The sequence below is a fragment of the Ranitomeya imitator genome, chromosome 4 (genome assembly GCF_032444005.1).
Source record: "Ranitomeya imitator isolate aRanImi1 chromosome 4, aRanImi1.pri, whole genome shotgun sequence".
NCBI classification, from domain to species: Eukaryota; Metazoa; Chordata; class Amphibia; order Anura; family Dendrobatidae; genus Ranitomeya; species Ranitomeya imitator.
The window spans coordinates 356,870,289-356,895,440 of record NC_091285.1 but is presented as its reverse complement, the minus strand read 5'-3'; the positions used below and the strand labels follow the sequence as shown (position 1 = coordinate 356,895,440).

General features: G+C 42.7%; 2 protein-coding genes across 2 annotated transcripts in view; one reads left to right on the top strand and one right to left on the bottom strand.

Annotated features, from left to right (window-relative positions):
- The window catches only part of HBP1 (HMG-box transcription factor 1), a 47,273-nt gene extending 30,654 nt beyond the window's left edge, over positions 1–16,619 (top strand). The window contains exons 4-11 of the mRNA XM_069765067.1: positions 2,754–2,886; positions 2,978–3,089; positions 4,305–4,417; positions 4,697–4,850; positions 7,988–8,132; positions 8,603–8,920; positions 12,200–12,341; positions 15,727–16,619. Coding sequence (XP_069621168.1) covers positions 2,754–2,886; positions 2,978–3,089; positions 4,305–4,417; positions 4,697–4,850; positions 7,988–8,132; positions 8,603–8,920; positions 12,200–12,341; positions 15,727–15,744 — 1,135 coding nt within the window. The 3' untranslated portion in view covers positions 15,745–16,619. The remainder of the gene's footprint in view (positions 1–2,753; positions 2,887–2,977; positions 3,090–4,304; positions 4,418–4,696; positions 4,851–7,987; positions 8,133–8,602; positions 8,921–12,199; positions 12,342–15,726) is intronic.
- Positions 16,620–19,955: 3,336 nt separating this feature from the next.
- The window catches only part of COG5 (component of oligomeric golgi complex 5), a 477,042-nt gene continuing 471,845 nt past the window's right edge, over positions 19,956–25,152 (bottom strand). The window contains exon 22 of the mRNA XM_069765057.1: positions 19,956–20,825. Coding sequence (XP_069621158.1) covers positions 20,711–20,825 — 115 coding nt within the window. The 3' untranslated portion in view covers positions 19,956–20,710. The remainder of the gene's footprint in view (positions 20,826–25,152) is intronic.

The window sequence follows — 25,152 nt, the reverse complement described above, 5'->3', positions numbered from 1 at the left end:
CTCTATATAGCTGAGCTGTGGGAAAGTTGTGGCAGCTTCTAGCCTCCCATGAAGACTATTGAAGCATGGCAAAAGTTAAAAAAAAAAAACAACTAAATTTAAAAATATGAAAAAAAAATAAAATAAAAGTTTACATCACTCCCCTTTCGCCCCATTCAAAAAAAAAAAATCAAACCTACACGTATTTGGTATCGCCGTGTTCAGAATCGCCCGATCTATCAATAAAAAAAAAGGATTAACCTGATTGCTAAACGGCGTAGCGATAAAAAAGGTCAAAACTCCAGAATTATGTTTTTCTGGTCACTGCGACATTTCATTAAAATGCAAAAACGAGCGATCAAAAGAACATATCTGCACCAAAATGGTATCATTAAAAACTTCAGCTTGGCACGCAGAAAATAAGCCCTCACCCGACCCAAGGTCTCAAAAAGTGGAGACGCTGCGGCACAATTTTTTTTTTAAAGCAAACTTTGGAATTTTTTTTCACCACTTAGATAAAAAAGAACCTAGACATGTTAGGTGTCTATGAACTCGTAATGGCAGGTCAGTTTTAGCATTTAGTGAACCTAGCAAAAAAGCCAATCAAAAAACAAGTGTGGGATTGCACTTTTTTTTGCAATTTCACTGCACTTGGTATTTTTTTTCCGTTTTCAAGTACACGACATGGTAAATCCAATGACGTTGTTCAAAAGTACAACTCATCCTGCAAAACATAAGCCCTCACATGGCCATATTGACGGAAAAATAAAAAAAGTTATGGCTCTGGGAAGAAGGGGAGCAAAAAACCCGAAAAAAGTTGGGGTCATGAAGGGGTTAATGGTTGGGATTATATCTCATTTTCCTGTTTGTGAGTGGTTAACACAAGTGAAAGTTTAACTTAACTTTTTAGTAGTCCTTTACTTAATTTCTCCAGTAAATGGTTTACTGCCTAAATGTATATGTACACAATCTTATTAATATCAGAATAACGATGAAAGAAAATCCTGGTTCAAGTTGAAAGACCTGTAAAGATAGGTTTACATGGGTGGATTTCTGTATATAATGAGCGACAACATTATTTGGAGATGGGGACATATGATGGTTACATATTTCAGCAGTACATCCCATTTACACATTGATTTTAGGTCTTCTTCATTATCAATACAATCTACTGCCAAAAGATGTTTTTGCTTATTAGTAGTGATGAGCGAGCATACTCGGATAATGTGCTATCTGAGCACGCTCGGGTGTTATCAGAGTATCTTTGACATGCTGGAATAATATGATCGAGTCCCTGCGGCTGCATGATTCCCGGCTGTTAGACAACCACAACCATGAGAGGACTGCCTGAGGCCGGTTTCACACATCAGTGGCTCCGGTACGTGAGGTGACAGTTTCCTCATGTACCGGAGTCACTGACACACGTAGACACATTGAAATCAATGCATCTGTGCAGATGTCATTGATTTTTTGCGGACCGTGTCTCCGTGTGCCAAACACGGAGACATGTCAGTGTTCGTGGGAGCGCACGGATTACACTGACCCATTAAAGTCAATGGGCCCATGTGCAGTCCGTGTGCCGTGCAGGAGACAGCGCTACAGTAAGCGCTGTCACCCCCACTGGTGCTGAAGCCTCCATTCATATCTTCTCTACAGCAGCGTTTGCTGTAGAGAAGATATGAATATTCCTTTTTTTTTTTTTTTTTTTTGTTTCTCGTGTTTACAATAAATATCCATGTCCCCATCCCCCTCCCACCCCCTGTGCTTAAAATACTCACCCGGCTCCCTCGCTGGCTGGCGCTGCTTCCTGTCCTGTCCGCAGCTTCTACTGTATGAGCAGTCACCTGGGGCCGCCGATTACAGTCATGAATATGCGGCTCCACCCCTATGGGAGATTCATTACTGTAAATGAGCGGCCCCACGTGACCCCTCATACAGTAGAAGGTGCGGCCAGGACAGGAAGCAGCGCCAGCGAGGGAGCCGGGTGAGTATTTTAATAACAGGGGGTGGGGACATGGATATTTATTGTAAACACGAGAAACAAAAAAAAAAAAAAGGAATATTCAGATCTTCTCTACAGCAAACGCTGCTGCAGGGAAGATATGAATGGGGCTTCAGCACCAGTGGGGGGGACAGCGCTAAACTTTAGCGCTGTCTCCTGCACGGTGCGTGTGGTACCCAGTGGGCACTTGGGCGGCACACGTGTGCCGCACGTGTGCCACACTGATGTGCCACAGAAACGCACGGGCACACGGACACGGATAATTCCGGTACCGATTTTTCCGGTACCGGAATTATCTGGACGTTTGGGACTGCCCTAACAAACAGGCAATCCCCGGATGTGTTGAGGCTGTCCAACAGCGGAGAATCATGCAGCTGCGGGGACTTGAACATAATATCCGGGTACGCCCAGGATACTCAGATAATACCCGAGCATGCTCAGATAGCACGTTCACTCATCACTACTTATTAGTTAACTGATTGCTACCATGTTTTAACTTTCCATTGATCGAGAATGAAAACGTGTAAGTCCATGTGAAAGGGCCTTCATAGTGGATCACTCCTAGTGTACTAAAACCAAAGCAAACTACTGGCCCCTTTACACGATGTGGGATTTCCAGTAATACACTTCACTAAAAGGAAATTCGTTTTTAGGCAATTGTCTTTGCCTACATTGATTTAATATTAGAAATGCAGACTTTGCTCATTTCTATTTTCTAGATATTGTAATGTCCCTGCGTGACTTGTGTTATGTGGTTGCTTCCTTCTTGTAGATCATCACCTGTTCACATAATAGCCACCAGTAAAAGTTTACATTCCTATGCCCGCCCTCCACCGGTATCCACAGAAGATGAGCCCAGTGTATCCAAAAGCCATTGGAAAGAAGCACCAGTAAGACACGAGCGAGTGAGTTGTAATACCAGTTGTCATGAAAGGGTCACCTCTTCATATTTCGCATACGTGCTTTTTTACAGTATGAAATTATTAATTATTTCAGGCCAACAGTGAGTCAGAATCTGGCATTTTCTGCATGTCCTCCTTTTCGGATGATGATGATTTAGGCTGGTGTCATTCATGGCCTCATACGATTTGGCACTGTTTTTTAAAAGGTGAGTAATGTAACAAAGCCAGAAAGGTTGTGGGTTGTGATGAGGGAACACGTGTTACTTGTTCAGGCCTTGCATGGCCATTACAGGCAGCGTTTACAGCTGGTGTTTGATGTCGGATCACATCCTGCCCAACAAAACAACTAGAGTTCTGTGTTCTATTCATGGCACTTTAGGCACAGAGCGTCTACTCAAAGGGATACTGTCACCTCACACTCTATACCTGCAGATCTAGGGCTAAGTGAATAGCGTTGCAATGTTGCCAACCACTTAACTGAATATATGGCTGCCGGTGGGAACAAAATTCACTTATTTCCTTCAGGTTGCTGCCGACTTTCAGTCATGGAGGCATGTACAGAGCAATTGCAGTCATTGCTCTTAGCACGGCTCATTATATTGTGAGTGTACACTTTGATTGACAGCTTGTTGTGCACATACATTCTGCAGAGTGAGCTGTGAAAGTGCAAGGGTGTACTGCCACCGCTCCATGCATGTCTCCATGACTGAAAGCTGGCGGCTCCAGGAAAGAAATAAGTGAGCTGCACTTTCAGTATGGCGGCCGGGTAGCATTGTAGCGCTATTGTTGTGCAGTCCAATCCCATATCTGCAGGTATATAGCATTTTCTGAAGAGGCAGGTTCCTTTTAAGTAGCATTTACATTAGTTTCTCTTTTTGGTGGTTTTGGAACACGTCGTTTGCTTATATGCCTTTTTTATAGTTTTTGCACTATAATAAGGATAATTGACTAGAATATGATTCTAAGGGATAAACTAAATGCGTTGGCTTCATAGCAGTTCACCATTGACCATTGATAAAGACAAGAAGCCACCATGACATGTGTGATTCTGCAGTGGCCGGTAGGTGACTTGTTCTACCATCAGCCAGTCCTCACCGCAGAGCACTTGGGCTATAGCATATGTGAAATGCAGCCCTTAGCTGCCAATTAGACTAATCAGCCCATTATGTGCACATTTGCCAAGTGCAATTATTTGGAGAGATGCACTAGACAATCAAGTAATCACTATCAAGTACAACTCCCGCTTGATTGAACCAGCGCTGCCTCCATTTTGCTGTACTTGGTCAAATGAGAACATCACCAGCATGGGGTCATGATGAATGTGAAATCGCAGCACCAGAATGTCTCTGCAGGTGGCCCTGGATATGTTATTCTTCATTCTGCAGGAGCCTGACATTTTCCTTCTCTTGAATCTTATTCAGGAACACGTCTGTGTTTTCATAAAGGACGCAAGAAAGTATGGCAGGATGTGGAAGACTTCTCCAAAAGTGTGCGCTGCAGATCTGAGCGTGATGCCAGCATTGGCTCCCACAAGGTAGATTTATATACAACGCACCTGTTTGCTCAGATCCACTTTTACGGTTTTCTAAATTGAGTGTAAAATGTTACTATGATACGTGGCTGTCCTGTGTCCAGGCTGTGGACATAATGGTGCTATATAAGTGAGTAAATCCGTTCTCCAGCACTGAGGATTACCCGTCATTGACCACACTGAGTGCAGGGGGGCCGGATGTCATCCAATTACACTAGTTCATTGAATTAATAATGTGCTGGTGCAGTTCTTACATGACGTGTCGTTTTGTTGCATTTCTAGGGCTATGGATCAGATGGTCTGAAATTGATTTCTCACGAGGAGAGCGTGTCTTGTGGCGACTCTGTGCTCCAGCTGACATTTGACCCAGGCACACAAGAAGGCCTGCTGACAGTGGAGTGCAAATTGGATCACCCATTCTATGTAAAAAATAAAGGTAAAGCCACTACGAAGCGCTCCTTATTATTGGCACGTCACATACGGCCACCACTCCAAACCCTGCTGTGTCCTGCAGGCCTGCTTCTATGTGTTCACTGCATTTTAGTCCCTGTACAAGGTGATAAAGTGATTATTTAGGCCTGGTTCACACTAAAACATGGGCTAGTCATTTCTGCAAATTTTGGCTATGACTAGCCCTGTGTTCTCCTGAACATGTCGGATGACTACAGGAGCTGTCTGGTGTGGTCCGTAATTCAGACAAAGTAGTGCATGCTGCCATTCGTTTTTTTTTGTGCAGACTGTCTTTGTGGAAAATTGACCATGAGCACTGGCACATTGGCTGTAATAGGTGTGGGCTCTGCATGGCACACATCCATCAGCGAAGACTGATTTATCTTGTGGCACATTGTATTGTGAAGATTTTAATTGGTATTAATTTGTGTGCAATAGGCGGGTTGTTTTTTGTTTGTTTTTTTTTGCGTGGCTTTTTTTTTTTTTACATGATTTTCAATATAATTTTTTTTTTCCAGCACATTTTCTTTCTCTTTTCTAAAAAAGTTTTAATGGAGCATGGAATTGTCAAAAAATATTTTAACATCAGGCAATTTAATGACCCTCACCTGACAGATACCCCACAGATGCCAAGCTCCTTGGCAGTCTGTTAACTTCCTTCAGCAATGGCTGTACATCCGTGTGACCACTGCAGCCAGTCATCCGCTCAAAGGGAGGCTATTGTCACAAGAAGACTTATTGTTTAAATCAAGTTTTTGTGCAAAAACTTTTAATATTGGCAATTTTTTTTCATGTTATGTTATAAAAGATTCAAAAATAAAGAAATAAATAATTACACAATTAATGTTATTCGAGGCATTTTTAGACCTGTATGTCCTTTCAGATAAAGCTTACAGCAAGGTTCCATATCATCACAGGCAGAATGACAGTTGACAATGACAGAGATAAAGCTCCCAAAGGCAAACACCAAACTTTGTAAATAGAAGTCCAAAAACAGGATTAGCACTCCATGAACCTGCTTGAAAAAGTTTCATTTGTCCGAACCGAAATGTCGCTGTCATGAGCTAAATTAAAGGACTTCTATATGTGTGTGTATATCTATCATATATCTGTATATGATATTGAATTAAAACGTGGAATTATATACTTAACAAAAAAATGTGAAACAACAGACATTATGTCTTATATTCTAGGTTCTTCAAAGTAGCCACCTTTTGCTTTGATGACTGCTTTGCACACTCTTGGCATTCTCTTGATGAGCTTCAAGAGGTAGTCACCGGGAATGGTTTTCACTTCACAGGTGTGCCCTGTCAGGTTTAATAAGTGGGATTTCTTGCCTTATAAATGGGGTTGGGACCATCAGTTGTGCTGTGCAGAAGTCTGGTGGATACACAGCTGATAGTCCTACTGAATAGACTGCTAGAATTTGTATTATGGCAAGAAAAAAAGCAGCTAAGTAAAGAAAAACGAGTGGCCATCATTACTTTAAGAAATGAAGGTCAGCCCGAAAAATTGGGCAAACTTTGAAAGTGCCCCCAAGTGCAGTGGCAAAAACCATCAAGGGCTACAAAGAAACTGGCTCACATGAGGACACATCTCTACAACAACTGTTAAGAGGAGACTGTGCAGCAGGCCTTCATGGTAAAATAGCTGCTAGGAAACCACTGCTAAGGACAGGCAACAAGCAGTAGAGACTTGTTTGGGCTAAAGAACACAAGGAATGGACATTAGACCAGTGGAAATCTGTGCTTTAGTCTGATGAGTCCAAATTTGAGATCTTTGGTTCCAACCACTGTGTCTTTGTGCGATGCAGAAAAGGTGAATGGATGGACTCTACATACCTGGTTCCCACCGTGAAGCATGGAGGAGGAGGTGTGATGGTGTGGGGGTGCTTTGCTGGTGTCACTGTTGGGGATTAATTCAAAATTGAAGGCATACTGAACCAGCATGGCTACCACAGCATCTTGCAGCGGCATGCTATTCCATCCGGTTTGCGTTTAGTTGGACCATCATTTATTTTTCAACAGGACAATGACCCCAAACACACCTCCAGGCTGTGTAAGGGCTATTTGACCAAGAAGGAGAGTGATGGGGTGCTACTCCAGATGACCTGGCCTCCACAGTCACCAGACCTGAACCCAATCGAGATGGTTTGTGGTGATCTGGACCGCAGAGTGAAGGCAAAAGAGCCAACAAGCGCTAAACATCTCTGGGAACGCCTTCAAGATTATTGGAAGACCATTCCCGGTGACTACCTCTTGAAGCTCATCAAGAGAATGCCAAGAGTGTGCAAAGCAGTCATCAAAGCAAAAGGTGGCTACTTTGAAGAACCTAGAATATAAGACATAATTTCAGTTGTTTCACACTTTTTTGTTAAGTATATAATTCCACATGTGTTAATTCATAGTTTTGATGCCTTCAGTGTGAATGTACAATTTTCATAGTCATAAAAATATAGAAAAATCTTTAAATGAGGTGTGTCCAAACTTTTGGTCTGTACTGTATCTCAGCACCGTATCCACCAATCACTCACAATAGGTGGTGTCCTAGCTGACCTCGCCCCCTCCCTCCACAATGACCTTTGCGCATGCTCATCAGACACTTCAATACAAAGATAGAGTTGGAGTCCGACCATCATGCGTATGTGCATGTGGTGTTTCATGAAACTGCAGGAAGTCAGTGTGTAGAAAAAGAAAAAGTGGCCAGTTTCAATGTTACAAAATTGTATTTTTTTTTATACAGACTTGTATGTAAAAAATAAACTGCTTTTTTAATACATGTAACATCAAAACCTGATTTAACAATAAATCTTTCTGACAATGGCTTCCCTATAAGCAGTCTCATGTTGTACATGCTAGCATCATGGCAGAGGTCACATGGTTGTAAGACACATCCGTGTGTAAAATAAGCAGACACTGGCGGGGGCCACTGGGACATCAGCGCTGGAACAGAAGGGGATTTAACAGGTGGGAATTGGTTATGTTTGTCTACAATCCCTGTTAAGATCCCACACCGTCCCTTTAAGGTAATTGGTAATGAAACCACCCTATGCTGGTAATGTTGGTGAAGAAGCAGGTAATAGGAGTTTTGTAAGATTTCAACATGACTTTGTTCTATTTCCAGGCTGGGCGTCATTTTACCCAAGTCTAACAGTGGTTCAGCATGGCATTCCCTGCTATGAGATGCACATTGGTGATTTATGTCTACCTCCGGGACATCCTGATGCCATCAATTTTGATGATTCTGGTGTATTTGATACATTTAAAAGGTAAACTTCAATCATTGACTTCTTTATGTGTATGTCTATTAAAGGGAATTTGTCAGCAGGATTTTGCTATGTAATATGACATCAGCATGAGGTAGAGACCCTGATTCCAGTAATGTCACTTACCAGAATATATGCTGTTGTTACAATAAAATCAGTGTTTTATGAGCAGAAGATTATCACTACTGGACAAGGGGTCTTGTGCCTCCCAGTCCACTGATCTGTGTGACCCAGCCCCCCCACTGTTCACAGAACGCTGCCAATCGGTGGTGTGGGCGGGGTTATACAGGGCTCTGCATTCTGAGCTCTGCTAGATTTGTATCAGAATGATAGCATGCATACCCACAAGTGACATCACTGGAAGCAGCCCTTCCATCAGGCTGCTCGCTCATGGTGACAAATTCCCTTTAGTGGAATAGTCTAAGCCTATACTGTGCTATATACAACCTACTGTTTGCCTTGTTTCATTGCAGTTATGACTTCACGCCAATGGATTCCTCTGCTGTGTATGTGTTGAGCAGTATGGCACGTCAGCGCCGGGCTTCTTTATCCAATGGTGGCGCAAGCAGCCCAGACTCTGAGAGATCCGATTACAGCAAGGACTGTGCATCTCCGCAGACTTCTTACACGTCACTATACAATAAAACTGGCAGTAGTCACAGCTCAGGGACTGCAAACTCTGTGATGGCCACATCTCCCAATAAGTGCAAAAGACCAATGAACGCCTTCATGCTTTTTGCCAAAAAATATAGAGTTGAATACACACAGATGTACCCAGGAAAAGACAACCGGTAACTTGATAACTGATCTTTGTACCTACAGAATAGAGTTGTGTGTGTTTAATGCCGAAGGTTGTGATCAGAAAGTTTTAAAGCTGTTTGGGCATATTGGCCATACAACAGCGAGCTGTATCTATACCGTAGTAAGGAAGCCATATTAATAGGAGCTTACCGCTGCTTTTATTGTTTTAAGGTCTAGGACGTTGTCTATAGGGCTACCTTTCCTGGAATTCAATTAGGAAAACTGAGCCAAACGCAAACCAGCACTGACATTGCTTGTATTTTCCTACTTCTTGTGCATTGCGGCTTTACCTTTGTGCAGACATCTTAGCGGATTTCCCACTCTTGCACAATATGCAGACAATGAGGCCACAATCAGATGAGCCCTTCAAGATGTCCCAAACAGTCTGAAGGGGCTTGATCAGAGAAAATAACTTTGCAGGAACTATAGGGATTGTACCGTAGAGGACTCGGGGGGGGGGGGGGGGGGAAGTTATTTTCTCTAAAGCCCCCGTCAGACTCTTTAGGACATCTTGAAGAATGACTGTCCAGAGAAGAAAAGGTGAGTGCTACATGAGTCCTGTGTCATGCCAGCACTAACGCATCCTGAGACCATTCATGTCTGGAGTCGCTTATTAACACTGCAATGAATAAGGAATGGGAGCGAAACATCCTCCAAAAGCCACTTCTCCCAAAGGTCCAGGAGCAGTTTGGGGATGAACAATGTTTTTCCAGGCAAATGTGGTAACTAAGTGGCTCAGTGAATAAAACTGTGACAATTTGGGTTCATTGCCAGGAAACTTCCCGAGATCTCAAATCCATTGAGAACCTGTGGTCAACCCTTAAAAAAAAGAAGAGAATCAAAAACACAGAAATTGTGATAAACTCCAGCAGTAATTAGGCAAGCATGGGTTGTCCTCGGCCAGAATTTTGCCCAAAAGCTGTCAGACATCATGAAAAATGATGAACAGCACTGTAAATATTGAGTCTTTGCGTAACTTTTAGTGTTTGTCAATCAAAGTTGAAAAACATGTTATGCTTACATTTCTAACTTAAATATCTAAAAACTCTGAAGCAGCAAACTTTTTGAGAAAACCAAAATGTGTTCGTCTCAAAACTTTAGTCCACAACACACATTGTCGTTATTAGTCGCTATATCCATATCCTTTAGTAAGCTCCCTCTAGCAGTGACTTTGTGATGGGCAGTGGAGGATTTGACTCTAATTAGTAATAGTTACTAAGGTTGAAGGAAGACTTTTAAGTCCATCTAGTTCAACCCATAGCCTAGCCGAACACGCATTGTAGACTTTACTTATTGGGGTCATTCTGCTGGCACTCTTATAATGTGGTTAAAGGGAACTTGTCACCAGTTTTTTGGCTTATAAACCTTGCCCATCACCTTTGAGATCATAAGAATGGGGTTCCCCATTAAATCCTCAGCAAAGTGTTTCATACTGGTCCTGTGCTGTATGTAAATTAGGTGGTCCAGTGCCATGAGAGTCTCCACCCATCTCTTGTAAGTGGATATCGGTCATCCACATAGTGCCCGAAGTGTTGCGCCCGCACAGTGGGATCGGAGAGCTGCATGCTTCACTGTGCCCTACTAAACAGCCAGTGATTCCACTACGCAGGTGTCAGACTTCAGGCACTACGAGGATGGCGGAAAGATGTGCACTTAGAAGGGACCGAGGCAGGGCTGATCACAATCTGCAAACACCCATTGGACCGGACAGCACAATTTCCATGCAGCAAGGGACAAGTATAAAACACTGAGGTATACCGGGCACGTCTAAGGACACAAAGGGTTTGCAGGAACCCCTTAGGATCTTTAAAGGTGATGGGCAAGGATTATTTGCCAAAAAACTGCTGACAGGTTCCCTTTAAGGCCATGTGCAGAAGTTCAGTATTTTTCATCAGTATTTGTAAACCAAAATCCAGAAGTGGTGGCATGCCTCTATTCTACTTTTCCTCTGATTGTTCCACTCCTTACACATACTGATGTAAGATACTGACCACATACTGAAGGTGTGAATAAGCCCCACTGAAGACACTCGTATATGTATGCAGAAAGCTAGCTGGATCTTACCGCATACCATTTGTTTTAATTTTATAACTCATTAGTACACATGAAACCAAGAATCGTTGCAGTATATCTTGTATGTAATCAGATTAATCGGCTTCTTTCTCTGCCAGGACTGACTTTTCATTTTCAAAAATCTCTATCCAGAGGTAAAATCTGTATTCAGTGAAGACAGACTGTTGTATCACTGAGATAATTGCAGTGTTTGCGTCAAACGATACAGCCCACACCTGATCCATGCTGCCCGGCATGTAGACACGGTCAGGTTCCCCTTAAGAATAGATGTGCCCCACGCCCGTACATAGTGTATTGTCCTCCATATCATTTCACCTTATTACAGAGGAAGGAGGCAGAGCAGACCTTTTATTTATTTTTCTTTCCACATTTTTTTTTTTAAATTTAAGACAAATCATGAATTCACTTGGCCTACAATTTAAGGTTGAAGGACACGTTGACATCTTTTTAAATTGGAAAGGATGTGACAAATGTATGTTTCTGCCATAATTACCCAATGTAGCAAACGGTATCTGAAGGCTGGTTCCAAGTGATGCCTAATATGGAAGCTGCCCGGTGTGTGGTTATTAATGGCTACACTGCCGTCATGGCAGGCACAACAGAGCACTGTGCAGAGTACCATGCCTGGATCTGCCGCCACACAGCTGACAATCTAACGCTCCGTGAGGACTGGACATCGTCACAATATGGCAGCCAGTGGAGCAAATTACAGTCTTGAGTCCTGATAAACATCTTTCTTCTTAAATTGTGGGTTGCAGCACAGTTGTTCGTAACTAACATACAGTCCTTATATACAAGGGGTTTAATCCTGACTGTCCAGCATACGATGGGTTCATTGATGTGACCTTAAAGCAAGGTCATTATTAGCCAGCATCCTGGGGGGATTATAGAAATGGCCAATTGCATCAGGTCAGATAAATGTACTCGCCCGAGCTGAAGAAGTTACATAATGGAGTCTATTTAATTACTAGTTCTCTGAAAGTCTGCTCCGTGTCACCATGTGCGCGTCACTCCAACAAACAAGCTGGAGGCTGCAAATATGGCGATTTGAGTGAACTGTGATGTAAGATTTGCCCCATAGAGGATTTACAGTATCCAGTTTTCATAGATGGTTCTATCTCCGAAGCATCGTCCATCCATGCTCTGAGCACAGCCCTGGTCGCATCTAAAGTGTTCGGACATGCTTTCTCTTCCAGGGCCATAAGTGTGATCCTTGGCGACAGATGGAAAAAGATGAAGAACGAGGAAAGAAGAATATACACAATAGAAGCTAAAGCTCTGGCTGAAGAACAAAAACGTTTAAATCCTGACTGTTGGAAGAGGAAAAGAACAAATTCAGTACGTAGTCTGGTTTTATATCCTCTTCCCCCTGCATACGGGTCTGATTTCTGAATGGCCATTCTTTATGTATTGTAAGATAATGGTTCTATCTGCGAGGAGGTGGCTGTGCCGGCAGCAGTGTGAATATAATCTGTGACCTGGAGTACCGTACTCTTCATATCTCTGCCTATATATGTCACATGCCTCCAAATTATATACATAATAAACATTACTATGCAAACCCTGCCAGAATTGCAGCACATTTATTATGTGTTGAGGCTGCGCTCACATGGTCCTACTGTATGAAGCTGCTTTATACTCGAGCTGCAATGAAATGTATGAATGCTTGGCCGAGGCATATGTACGGGGAGCTGGGAGTCACACAAGCATTTGGCTGACAGCTAGTTAAGATAAGAGTACCTTTTAAAAGGGTTTTCCCACGAACAAACAATTTTCAAGTTGATTTTAATCAATAGATCTTGGAATAATAATAGTTTCCACAATTGGATGTGATTAAATAAAATGTTCCTGTGCTGAGATAATCTTATAAATGTGCCCCTGCTGTGTACAGTGTAATGGCCGTGTCTGACCGTACAGGGACATGGTCTGATCATACCACAGCTCCTGGGCAGGGGAGGAAGTAAAGGTACCATCACATTAAACGACGCTGCAGCGATATAGACAATGAGCCGATCGCTGCAGCGTCGCTGTTTAGGTCACTAGGAGACGTCAAACACAGCAACTCCAGAACGATGCAGGAGCGATCCAGTGACGTACTTCTCGTTCTTGCTGGTTGTTCGCTCCATGGAAAAACATTTCAGGCATCGTTGCTTTTGCTGTCAAACATGACGAATCACGCCGACCTGACAACCAAATAAAGTTCTGGCCTTCTAGCTCCGACCAGCGATGTCACAGCAGGATCCTGATCGCTGCTGCGTGTCAAACACAACAAGATCGCTATCCAGGACGCTGCAACGTCACGGATCGCTGTCGTTCTCGTTGGTAAGTTGCTCAGTGTGAAGGTACCTAAAGAGTCTACAGATAGGACACCAGGGAGTCACAAATGATTCTTTTTGTGAAGTAAAACATTTCCCTGACTGTTTTTTTTTTAAATGTTTTACTTCAAAGAAAGAATAATCTGTGATCTCATCTGTCTGTATACTCTTTTCCTTCCTCCCCTGCCCAGGAGCTGTGGTATGATCAGACCATGTCTCTGTACGGTCAGACACGACTATTACACAGTACACAGCAGGGGCACATTTATAAGATTATCTCAGCACAGGAACATTTTAATAAAAAAAAATCTAATTGTGGAAATATTATTATTCCAAGATCTATGGATTAATATGAACAATGTTCATGGGACAACTCCTTTAAGGGTATGTGCACACGTGGATTTTGCTGTGCATCCGCAGCAGTTTTCCCTGAGTTTACAGTACCATATAAATCTATGGAAAACAAAGTCTGCAGTGCACATGCTGCAGAAAATACCGCACGGAAACGCAGCGGTTTGTATTCCGCAGCATGTCCATTCTTTGTGCGGATTCTGCAGCGGTTTACACCTGCTCCACAATAGGAATCCGCAGGTGAAATCCGCACAAAAACTGCGGTAATTTTGCAGTGCGGTTTACCTGCGGATTTCCCAAAATCAGTGCTGAAAAATCCGCACACCATTCTGCAGCGTGTGCACATAGCCTAAAGGGAACCTGTCCTGTTGTACATGCAGTCTGATCTGTGGATAGCATAGCAGCATAGTATAGCGACTGAGAAGCTGAGTAGAGGATACATAGATTTGCCGGAAAAGATTCAGTATAACTTGCATGTGTAAAATGCCAGGGATTTCAATGAATAAGAGTCCAGTGGGCGGCCCTACTCAGTGATTGACAGTTATGTCTCTATATACGAGTACGTACATGCAAAGAGCAGCACAGCCAAGGAATTAAATCTAGTTGTGCTGCTGTTTTTCTCTAGTTTTTTGAAGTGGCCGGTCTGCTGGAGCACTGGCCAAGAAACACTGTATGGACTATGGATGTTGGGAGCCTTCATATCAAATCCTCTGCTATTTTGTTCATACATCAGTTTTTTTTTATCTGAGTGCGTAAGTGTTTGGTCAGAGTTTATGATCATAGTTTCATCAGTGATTTTCACAGTTGTTGGATCAATAAATTATGAAGCGTCTCCTATCCTTTGCAGTGTTATTCATAGATGGCACACTGATGCTGTTCGTCATTTTCATGTACCCATCGACTCATATTGGTAGTTTCCATCCAGGAGCATGGTAAAAAACGGATATGTATCTCCATGTTCTTAGTACAGACACATGGTCCACAAAAAGACAGACATTTGAACAGCCCCATAGACTGTAATGGGTACGTGTTCTAGTAATCTGATCAGCTCCTCCTCTACAGCTTCTTGACTGCAGATCAGATACCATTTTCAAAATTATAGGTTCCCTTAATCACTCAAATACTGTATTTTGCGGATTATAAGATACACCTAGGTTTTAGAGGAGGAAAATTGGGGGAAAAAAGTTGAAGCAAAAACATGTGGTCCTGATACACTTATGGGTGGGTGGGGGATCTGCTGCTGACACTGCTAAGGGGGTATTAATGTCCCCCATCCTGCCACACATATACAAGAATAAACTATTCTACTCACCTTTCCCTCGCAGCGCGGCGTCCACTTCTGAAGCCAGCAACTGACTTCAGCATGTAAGCAGCACAGAGCATGATGTCGCTGTCATGTGCCCCCACATGCCAACCTAAGCTGCTGGAATATTCACTGCTCCCCACGCCCGGGATTGTGGGCGTAGGGAGCAGTGCTTTATTCATCTTCTTTAATAGTGGACACACGTGATTGCCTGGCAGCTGTAGCTAACATGTGTGCCCACTATTAAAGAAAATGATTATGCACTGCTATAGTCCTTCCCTTCTCTTTGACGCTTCAGTTTAGAGAGGTGGGTGGAATTATGGGCTTGGTGAGCAGTGAATATTCATTTCCCTTAATAGTGGACAATCCTGCCTCCTGTGACATGCTTCGCTGCCGTCTCCTCTTCAGCCACAGTCAGGTACATGTGGACTGTGAGACGTACCAACCCCCTCCTCCCCCCCCCACTTTCGCCCAAACATTTTTGGAAAAAAAAGGTGTATTTTAAAGTCGGTAAATAAATACAGTACTTGGCATTTATTCAACATTTTATGGCTGGTATATTAAAATAAATATTATTAGTATGGTTAGGTTGTGTAACTAGAGGAATGATAAAAGACTTCAGTATTTTCACAAAACTTCCAAAAATATAGTTTGGAGATATTTCAGCAATAAACTTTTTTTGTGTTCTTATTATAGCACAGTCTGACAAGAGATACTAATTATGGGTGATTAATTCTGAAATTCTGATTTCCAGGGCTCACAGCAACATTAAATATGAATGTAGTGGGATATTGTGTCGGAACATGCTGTTCGACTGGATGGAAGAAGAAAGTCTGACATCACAATGTTGTGAATGTGCGATCAGACCGTACTAGCGGCAATGTCACAGAAATATCTGACATGACTAAAGGTTTTCTTGTTTTACGTATAGCATTACATATGCAAAAATATCAATATTTTAAACCAAATCGCCTTATTTTTGAAAAATTATATATCAGGTAATATAGGCTTGAAAAATCGATATCCTGTGGTGCTACATGAGGTGTGTATCAGCAACAACCAGGTTAATAAAAAAAAATTTGGGAATTTATAGAACATATAACTGCTGTTTATCGACCCTACTGCTTATTAATATGTATTGCACAAATGTAATTATCTCTACGTTAGACTGTGTATGTTTCTGACGTGATATTTTAATGCAAGGTGCATGAGCACTAATTGCCTACTCATTGCCACTGAGCTCCATTTATATTCTGGCAGGTGGATCATTCGCTTCCGTACAGACTGAGGGGCCAGCAATTTCCTACATCCCCCTCCAAATGCCAAGTTGTTGAAGCATAAGACTTAGTTTGCTACAGAATCTACAGATAGATTTTATTTTGCTATGAAAAATGTCATTTATGATGGGGGGAGGGGTGACTTTGCACTTAACTCTGGTGCAACACTTGCACTTTACTTTTTCTTGTGTCTGTCGGAATATTCAGATGCATATATTGTTGTTTTGTATTGCAGCTATATGACTGTGATGTGTGGAAATCATGGCTCCTGAATCACAGCTGTAATATACAGTTTGTCAGCATCATATTGCCCCAGTAATTTTTGCACACTATATTCTTGTATATTTCAAATAAATGTTGTTGAAATGGTCGTGTTTACAGTCCTTGAAGCACCAAATGACACACAACCCAAGTACAAAGGAAAACATTGTTTTATTAAATTCTTCTCATTGAACTATACATACATGCTAGCCACCTTAGGGAGAGACCCAAGTTGGGCTAAATGTAGCGGGACGAAAGAGACCGAAAAGCCCTCTACTTAAAGGAAATACATAGTGGATGCTTTCCTGAAACGGAAAGTACTTGCAAGCAGCATAATACAAAGAATAGCAGGTTTACCCAGAATCCTTTGCAGTAGGCGGAGCTATGCAAATCATCTCTTTCCACCCCTGTCTAATCCACAGCGCTTGGAACCGCCAAGCGTGCAATGCTGCGGATTAGTTTCTAAATTTACACAGCCAACCAATTCCTACCTGTGGACACGTGTTTCGGGCTTTAGGCCCTCATCAGCACAGGGCTGGAATTGGTTGGCTGTATGGAGTGGGGCTCGGTGAGCAAGCGATACATACATGCTAGCCACCTTAGGGAGAGACCCAAGTTGGGCTAAATGTAGCGGGACGAAAGAGACCGAAAAGCCCTCTACTTAAAGGAAATACATAGTGGATGCTTTCCTGAAACGGAAAGTACTTGCAAGCAGCATAATACAAAGAATAGCAGGTTTACCCAGAATCCTTTGCAGTAGGCGGAGCTATGCAAATCATCTCTTTCCACCCCTGTCTAATCCACAGCGCTTGGAACCGCCAAGCGTGCAATGCTGCGGATTAGTTTCTAAATTTACACAGCCAACCAATTCCTACCTGTGGACACGTGTTTCGGGCTTTAGGCCCTCATCAGCACAGGGCTGGAATTGGTTGGCTGTATGGAGTGGGGCTCGGTGAGCAAGCGATACATACATGCTAGCCACCTTAGGGAGAGACCCAAGTTGGGCTAAATGTAGCGGGACGAAAGAGACCGAAAAGCCCTCTACTTAAAGGAAATACATAGTGGATGCTTTCCTGAAACGGAAAGTACTTGCAAGCAGCATAATACAAAGAATAGCAGGTTTACCCAGAATCCTTTGCAGTAGGCGGAGCTATGCAAATCATCTCTTTCCACCCCTGTCTAATCCACAGCGCTTGGAACCGCCAAGCGTGCAATGCTGCGGATTAGTTTCTAAATTTACACAGCCAACCAATTCCTACCTGTGGACACGTGTTTCGGGCTTTAGGCCCTCATCAGCACAGGGCTGGAATTGGTTGGCTGTATGGAGTGGGGCTCGGTGAGCAAGCGATACATACATGCTAGCCACCTTAGGGAGAGACCCAAGTTGGGCTAAATGTAGCGGGACGAAAGAGACCGAAAAGCCCTCTACTTAAAGGAAATACATAGTGGATGCTTTCCTGAAACGGAAAGTACTTGCAAGCAGCATAATACAAAGAATAGCAGGTTTACCCAGAATCCTTTGCAGTAGGCGTAAGGTGGCTAGCATGTATGTATCGCTTGCTCACCGAGCCCCACTCCATACAGCCAACCAATTCCAGCCCTGTGCTGATGAGGGCCTAAAGCCCGAAACACGTGTCCACAGGTAGGAATTGGTTGGCTGTGTAAATTTAGAAACTAATCCGCAGCATTGCACGCTTGGCGGTTCCAAGCGCTGTGGATTAGACAGGGGTGGAAAGAGATGATTTGCATAGCTCCGCCTACTGCAAAGGATTCTGGGTAAACCTGCTATTCTTTGTATTATGCTGCTTGCAAGTACTTTCCGTTTCAGGAAAGCATCCACTATGTATTTCCTTTAAGTAGAGGGCTTTTCGGTCTCTTTCGTCCCGCTACATTTAGCCCAACTTGGGTCTCTCCCTAAGGTGGCTAGCATGTATGTATCGCTTGCTCACCGAGCCCCACTCCATACAGCCAACCAATTCCAGCCCTGTGCTGATGAGGGCCTAAAGCCCGAAACACGTGTCCACAGGTAGGAATTGGTTGGCTGTGTAAATTTAGAAACTAATCCGCAGCATTGCACGCTTGGCGGTTCCAAGCGCTGTGGATTAGACAGGGGTGGAAAGAGATGATTTGCATAGCTCCGCCTACTGCAAAGGATTCTGGGTAAACCTGCTATTCTTTGTATTATGCTGCTTGCAAGTACTTTCCGTTTCAGGAAAGCATCCACTATGTATTTCCTTTAAGTAGAGGGCTTTTCGGTCTCTTTCGTCCCGCTACATTTAGCCCAACTTGGGTCTCTCCCTAAGGTGGCTAGCATGTATGTATCGCTTGCTCACCGAGCCCCACTCCATACAGCCAACCAATTCCAGCCCTGTGCTGATGAGGGCCTAAAGCCCGAAACACGTGTCCACAGGTAGGAATTGGTTGGCTGTGTAAATTTAGAAACTAATCCGCAGCATTGCACGCTTGGCGGTTCCAAGCGCTGTGGATTAGACAGGGGTGGAAAGAGATGATTTGCATAGCTCCGCCTACTGCAAAGGATTCTGGGTAAACCTGCTATTCTTTGTATTATGCTGCTTGCAAGTACTTTCCGTTTCAGGAAAGCATCCACTCTCATTGAACTACAATTTTATTCAGCAGTAATTACAAATCTGCTAAGAGGATACTAGAACACCAGGGGGCGCCATAACATGTATGTAACAACAATAGCTAGACCATTGAAAAATGATGGTTTGATCTGTGAGATGATATTTGAAGGTGGCGTCCATTATTTTGATATTGATAACCTATTATTTATTACATAAAATTTAGAATGATTACTAAAATAATTAGAGCTGTTGAGTCATCATGAGTTATCTGGTTTACAACCAGCCAAGCAGAGCAGATGGTGAGATCACTGAGCAGCATGCATACACTCCATGGATTATACATTGGTGCATATTATTACAGTATGTGTGAGCCCCACCTAAGAAAGCATCAGGATAGCCCTTAGGGTATGTGCACAAGTAGAATGGTCCACTGCGGTTTTTCCTGCGGATTTATCGCGTTTTCTATTGCGGATTCCTCTGCGGATTTACATCTGCAGTTTTCTATTGGAGCAGATGTAATAACGCTGCGGATTCCGCAAACAGAATTGACATGCTGCGGAAAATAAACCGCTGCGTTTCCGCAGCATGGGCACAGCGTTTTTTTGTTTCCCATAGGTTTACATTGTACTGTAAACTCATGGGAAACTGCTGCGGATCCGCAGCCAAATCTGCAATGTGTGCACATAGCCTGACACTGCAGAGCTGAGCGCACAATACAGCTTTTAGAACAAGGAGTGGGTTTCTAGAACGTCCCCAGACCTCATTTCAAATGACACCATAGCAACCCGAGTCTGTGTTCACACAGGGTTTCTTTTCTTCTTTGGAGCAGAAACTCTACAAATCCTCTGCAAAAAACTCTTGTAAAAAAACACTTTCAATTTATTTCATTGGCAAATCTGTGCTGCTGTTTATATAAGGAGTTTGAGGTTTGTTTGTTTTTTCCTTTTCCCCTCCTGAAGAAGTTTAGAAAAACCGATGAGGGGGGGAAAAGAAAAGTGAATGTCACTTCTTTTAAGGATTTTAAGTAAACACTTCCAAAAAAAACTCTTCAAAACCACGTCAGTAAAAGAAAAGAGTTTTGTAAAGCGGTTTCTAATAAAAAACAAAAACACTCATGGTTTTCCAGCTCCTCAAAAAAACAGTGTGAATGTACCCTTAAAGGGTTCTTGCCATCTTCATAAATGGGTATTGTTGGATAGTGCTTATAATACAAGCCATCTTGGCAATTTACTGCTTATGAAACTTTTAGCCAGTCTCAAAACACTTTTCTTTTCAGCTTGTTGCCTTGGAGACAGACCACTACTTGTAGACAGCAGGATATGCGCAGTGCCTACAAACTATTTTCTTTTGAGCTTGTAAGCCCTGTTTTGCAGCTAGCCCTACTCCTAGAGCATGCTGTTACCTGCTAATCCCAGCGCTTATAAGCTAGACCATAATTGTGGCCTTATCTTCCGGGCAAGGAGCTGAAAACAAAAGGGTCATCAAGAAAGGCTGGAAATGTCAAAAGTGGTTGTTTTTATAAGCAACATCTACCTATGAAAATGGGAATAACTCTTTAATTGACTGGCTTGTAAACGAATCATTAGATTAATTGGGCAAAGTGTTCTTGTAGGAGCTATTGTAGAGATGACATTGCCTTCTGAAGAAGCTGGACCATTACTGGATACACAGGTGCAAATTCCTTCCCCTCTCTAGCATTCACTGACTGTACATAGGCTTCCAATGCACCCCTGTAAAAAGAAGAAAATAAAGTAGTGAAGAACAAGCAAAATGATCAGCACCATGTAGATCAGTAATCAAGGACAAGTGTCAAATATTTGTTTTATGTATGTGTATATATAACCCGAAGTTGGAGGGGATATTTTAATGCAACATTGTAAATGTGAGCTAGACTTACCAAGGCAAGTGCATTATTTATACCAAGGCAAGCCCACAACTTTTGCAATTTACACAAAATCACACCTCAACTCTGCAATTTTGCATAATCACTGTAGCAGTAGTTAGGAAAAAAAAAAGTGAAATGTTTAGCACCCCTGAATATTATTATACACGCTATGTAAAATATCTTCTGAAATAGCTGTTTGGAGATATATATATTTAGATGAAAGAAAAGAATGCAGCAGCAGTCTGTATGTGCTAAGGTGTACTGTATGCAAACATTGAATATATGAAATTTAAACTAATTTTTCTATAGAGAATATACTTAGATCAGGGGTGGGGAACCTCAGGTCCCAGGGCCATTTACAGCCCTTGATGACCTTTTATCAGGCCCCCGAGCAGATTTTCAGGGACCGCATACTTGGGAAGAGAGCTGTATTTCGATTGCCACAAGCTCATTAATTTCTTTTTGCTCTGTTATAACACACATGCAGTGTTCTCTACTAGTGATGAGCGAATATACTCGGTACTCGAGATTTCTCAAGCACGCTCGGGGGTCCTCCAAGTATTTTTTAGTGCTCGGATATTTAGTTTTCTTCGCTGCAGCTGAACGATTTACATCTCTTAGCCAGCTTAAGTACATGTGGGGATTCCCTAGCAACCAGGCAACCCCCACATGTACTTATGCTGGCTAATAGATGTAAGTTATTCAGCTGCGGCGAAGAAAAACAATCTCCGAGCACTAAAAAATACTCGGAAGACCCCCGAGCATGCTCGAGAAATCTTGAGTAACGAGTATATTTGCTCATCACTATTCACTACTGAACACTGAAGGGCAGGCAATGAAAGATTATGTCCTGACACCAGTGCCAGAGTCAGGATGTACTTTGTGGGTGGAGTTTGCACGGCCCCCGAAGGATGGTATAAATATCCAAATGGCCCTTGGCAGAAAAAAAGATTCCCCACCCCTGACTTAGGCTCACATGAATTGACCAATTTGTGCTCTATCAACTACGACAAGGTGCCCCATCTTTGATTGATAAATATTAGGTTTAGGGTCCAAACATGCTCTACAAAGCCAAAAGCTGGCAATTTAAATAGCAGTTAAACCAAAATAGTAGTCCAAAGTAGATGAAGCCACTTTGTCCAAGATACAACAACCAAAAACCCCACACATATGGTTACTGTGGAAGGCCAAAAGAAGCGATCCAACCAAGTAAAATTTAAAGATAAATTGTATTGAAAAATATTAAAACACTAGATGGTGGCCCGATGCTATCGCATCAGGAGAGCGGTAATGTCATGATGGGGGCAGGCATGCGGCGCTGTTGTTGCCTAATGGCATGCTGTGATAATCTAATGACTTTTTCATCAGGGGACTCATGTGCTTTACGCCTCCGCTTATATGCATTGTTTTTGTCCCAGCGATGCTGTTGCTCTTCAAGAGTCTCATTTGCCCTTTGTTGTCTTCGACGTTGTGCCTTTGCTGCTTTCCTCTCGTTGTCATTGGCGCACTTTTTAGGAGGAGCCATGTTGGCGTTGATATTTGGTTTTTAAAGGGGTTTTCCCACAAACAAAAGTTCATTTTAAAAATTGTCTGTGTCTGACCGTGTACCGAACATACCACAGCTCCTGGGCAGGGGAGGAAGCAAAAGACAATACTGACATAACAGCAGGAGATCGCAGAGGATACATTTTGTGAGGTAAAATATTTGTAAAAAAACCAGTCAGTTAAATATCTTACCACACAAAATGAATCCACTGTGATCCCCTGCTTTAATGTCAGTATTGTCTTTTGCTTGCTCCCCTGCCCAGGAGATGTGGTATGCTCCGTACAGTCAATTTAAAAAAATGAACTTTCGTTCATGGGAAAACCCCTTTAATGTGACCAGCTTCCTCTGCCTGTCAGAGACACGTCGCACATCTGCCGCCGGGATCAGCCGAATGATTCACTGCACCTGTGCATAATTCATGCAGGCGCAGTAAATCAGACAGCCACCATCTTTATGCAGACAGATAGCGGCGGTCACATTAAAACTGCGCGCACGCACTCCTCCTGTACAAAGATGGCAGCAGTCAGTGAATCATCATGGGCGGTACGGTGGCGCAGTGGATAGCACAGCAGCCTTGCAGCGCTGGAGTCCTGGGTTCAAACCCCACCAAGGACAACATCTGCAAAGAGTTTGTATGTTCTCCCCGTGTTTCTGTGGGTTTCCTCCGGGTACTCTGGTTTCCTCCCACATTCCAAAGACATACTGATAGGGAATTAGATTGTGAGCCCCACCAGGGATAGCGATGATAATGTCTGCAACTTGTAAAGTGCTGCGGAATATGTTAGCGCTATATAAAAATAAAATTATTATTATTAATCATTCGGCTGATCCCGGCGTTGGCGGCGTCTTCGTGACGGTGTTCCACTGGTGGTACCGTGCAAGAGGCTGCGTGAGAGTGTATGTGTGTGGTGCGACGGTGTTCCGCTGGTGGTACCGCGCAATAGGTTTATACCACCAGCAGTTTCCATATTGAGACACCCATCACTTGAGTGTCCCAATATGGCGGTTGGTGAACTTCCCCCGCTTGGAATTCTGGGATACGGTTACATCTGGACAGAACAGGAAATAAAATCATTACAAGGCAATTATATAAATAGAACATATAAAAATAGAACAATAAAAGCATGCTGTAAAAAAGGGATGCAGAGCAAATGTGGAGGAAGTAACTACCGTAATATACCAGGTAGAGTATAATAACAGTTCAGTAACTCCCCCTAGCTAGATGACCAGGTAACCAAACCATGTAGATAATACAGTGCATAGATAGAAATGTACAAAAAGGACCCTCACTAAATGGCGGTGGTCACATACAGGTAGACAATATTCAGGTGGATGAAAGGGGTATCAGGATCCACTACATATCCCCTAGTGCTATTAACAATGAATAGATAAGCCCTGAGGTTAAAATACTGCAAGGTCCAGAGTAATAAACTGCTGCCAAAAATAGGCTTAACATTCAGAGTGGAGGAAGGTAAACCTGTAGGATGCAACTGCCTCGAGGGATATGCTCGGCGTCCCCTCACCCCGTCGAGCGTTTTGCCGCCACCTTTCCCCCCCAGCACAGTTGAAAATGTTACATTTGCTACTTATCGAACATTCAAAAACATTACAGAACATGGTGGAAATAGGAAAAATAATAGAACCATACAAAAGTTGATTTGAAAAATGGCAAAGCAGCCAAATGCATCATCAAAACATCATCAAACGATCTCTAGAAGGTGCTGGAGACATCTAGACTACTGGGTTTAACAGGTACCATTAACCATGCACTGAACAAAACCGTGCTCCCTGGGCAAAATCCAAGGAGTAACAATGACAAACCTCAATCCTCTTGGTAAAGTAGTTGTATGGACAGAAGAAGCCAAACCTGGAGCTCTTTTGCAATGTGTACCAGAATTATAGTTATGGACATTGAAATTAAGCCTATGAAGAGTGCAGCCTACCAACAGTGAAATATGAAGGATTCATAATGTGAGGCTATATTGCTACCTCCAGGACTGGTAACCTTAAGACCTGTTTAAGCACTTTTGTTTTATTCATGATGCAGTCATTTATCCATTTTATCATAAACCTCATTAATCTATTCTCCACTAAAATCACACACAGATAAACACAATGTCACAGCTGTCATAACAAGTAGCATATACCAAGGCTAATCCCAGTTTAATACTGAAATTTAATAAAACAAAATCTAAGAAAGGCAGAGAAAATATAATTCTTAAATTCATAACCTTAAAAAGATATAGCAGAAATGAGAGGATCGTTTGCCGTAAGGACGTAGTCTGATCTCATTACATGTAAAAGCTGCTCTGAAAAAAAAGTACATTATTCTCCATTACTAAACCAAGTATATGCTGTAATGGTATATTTAAGATGGACACATTTCTGCCGCATACAGAAAATGACCTGTAAGATCACTAAACATAAAGTGCCGTTAAAGAGAAAATATCAACCACAACATGTACATTAGCCTTCCTTCATTACTTGCTGTTCTCTCCTTGAAGCAATGCGCAGTAATATGGAGAACATCACAGCTTTCCTAGGAGTTCTGTATGAATCAGAATCAACCTGAATGGACCGTGGATGAGCAAGGCTCCCCTGGCTCTCAGCTGTACTTCTTTTTTCA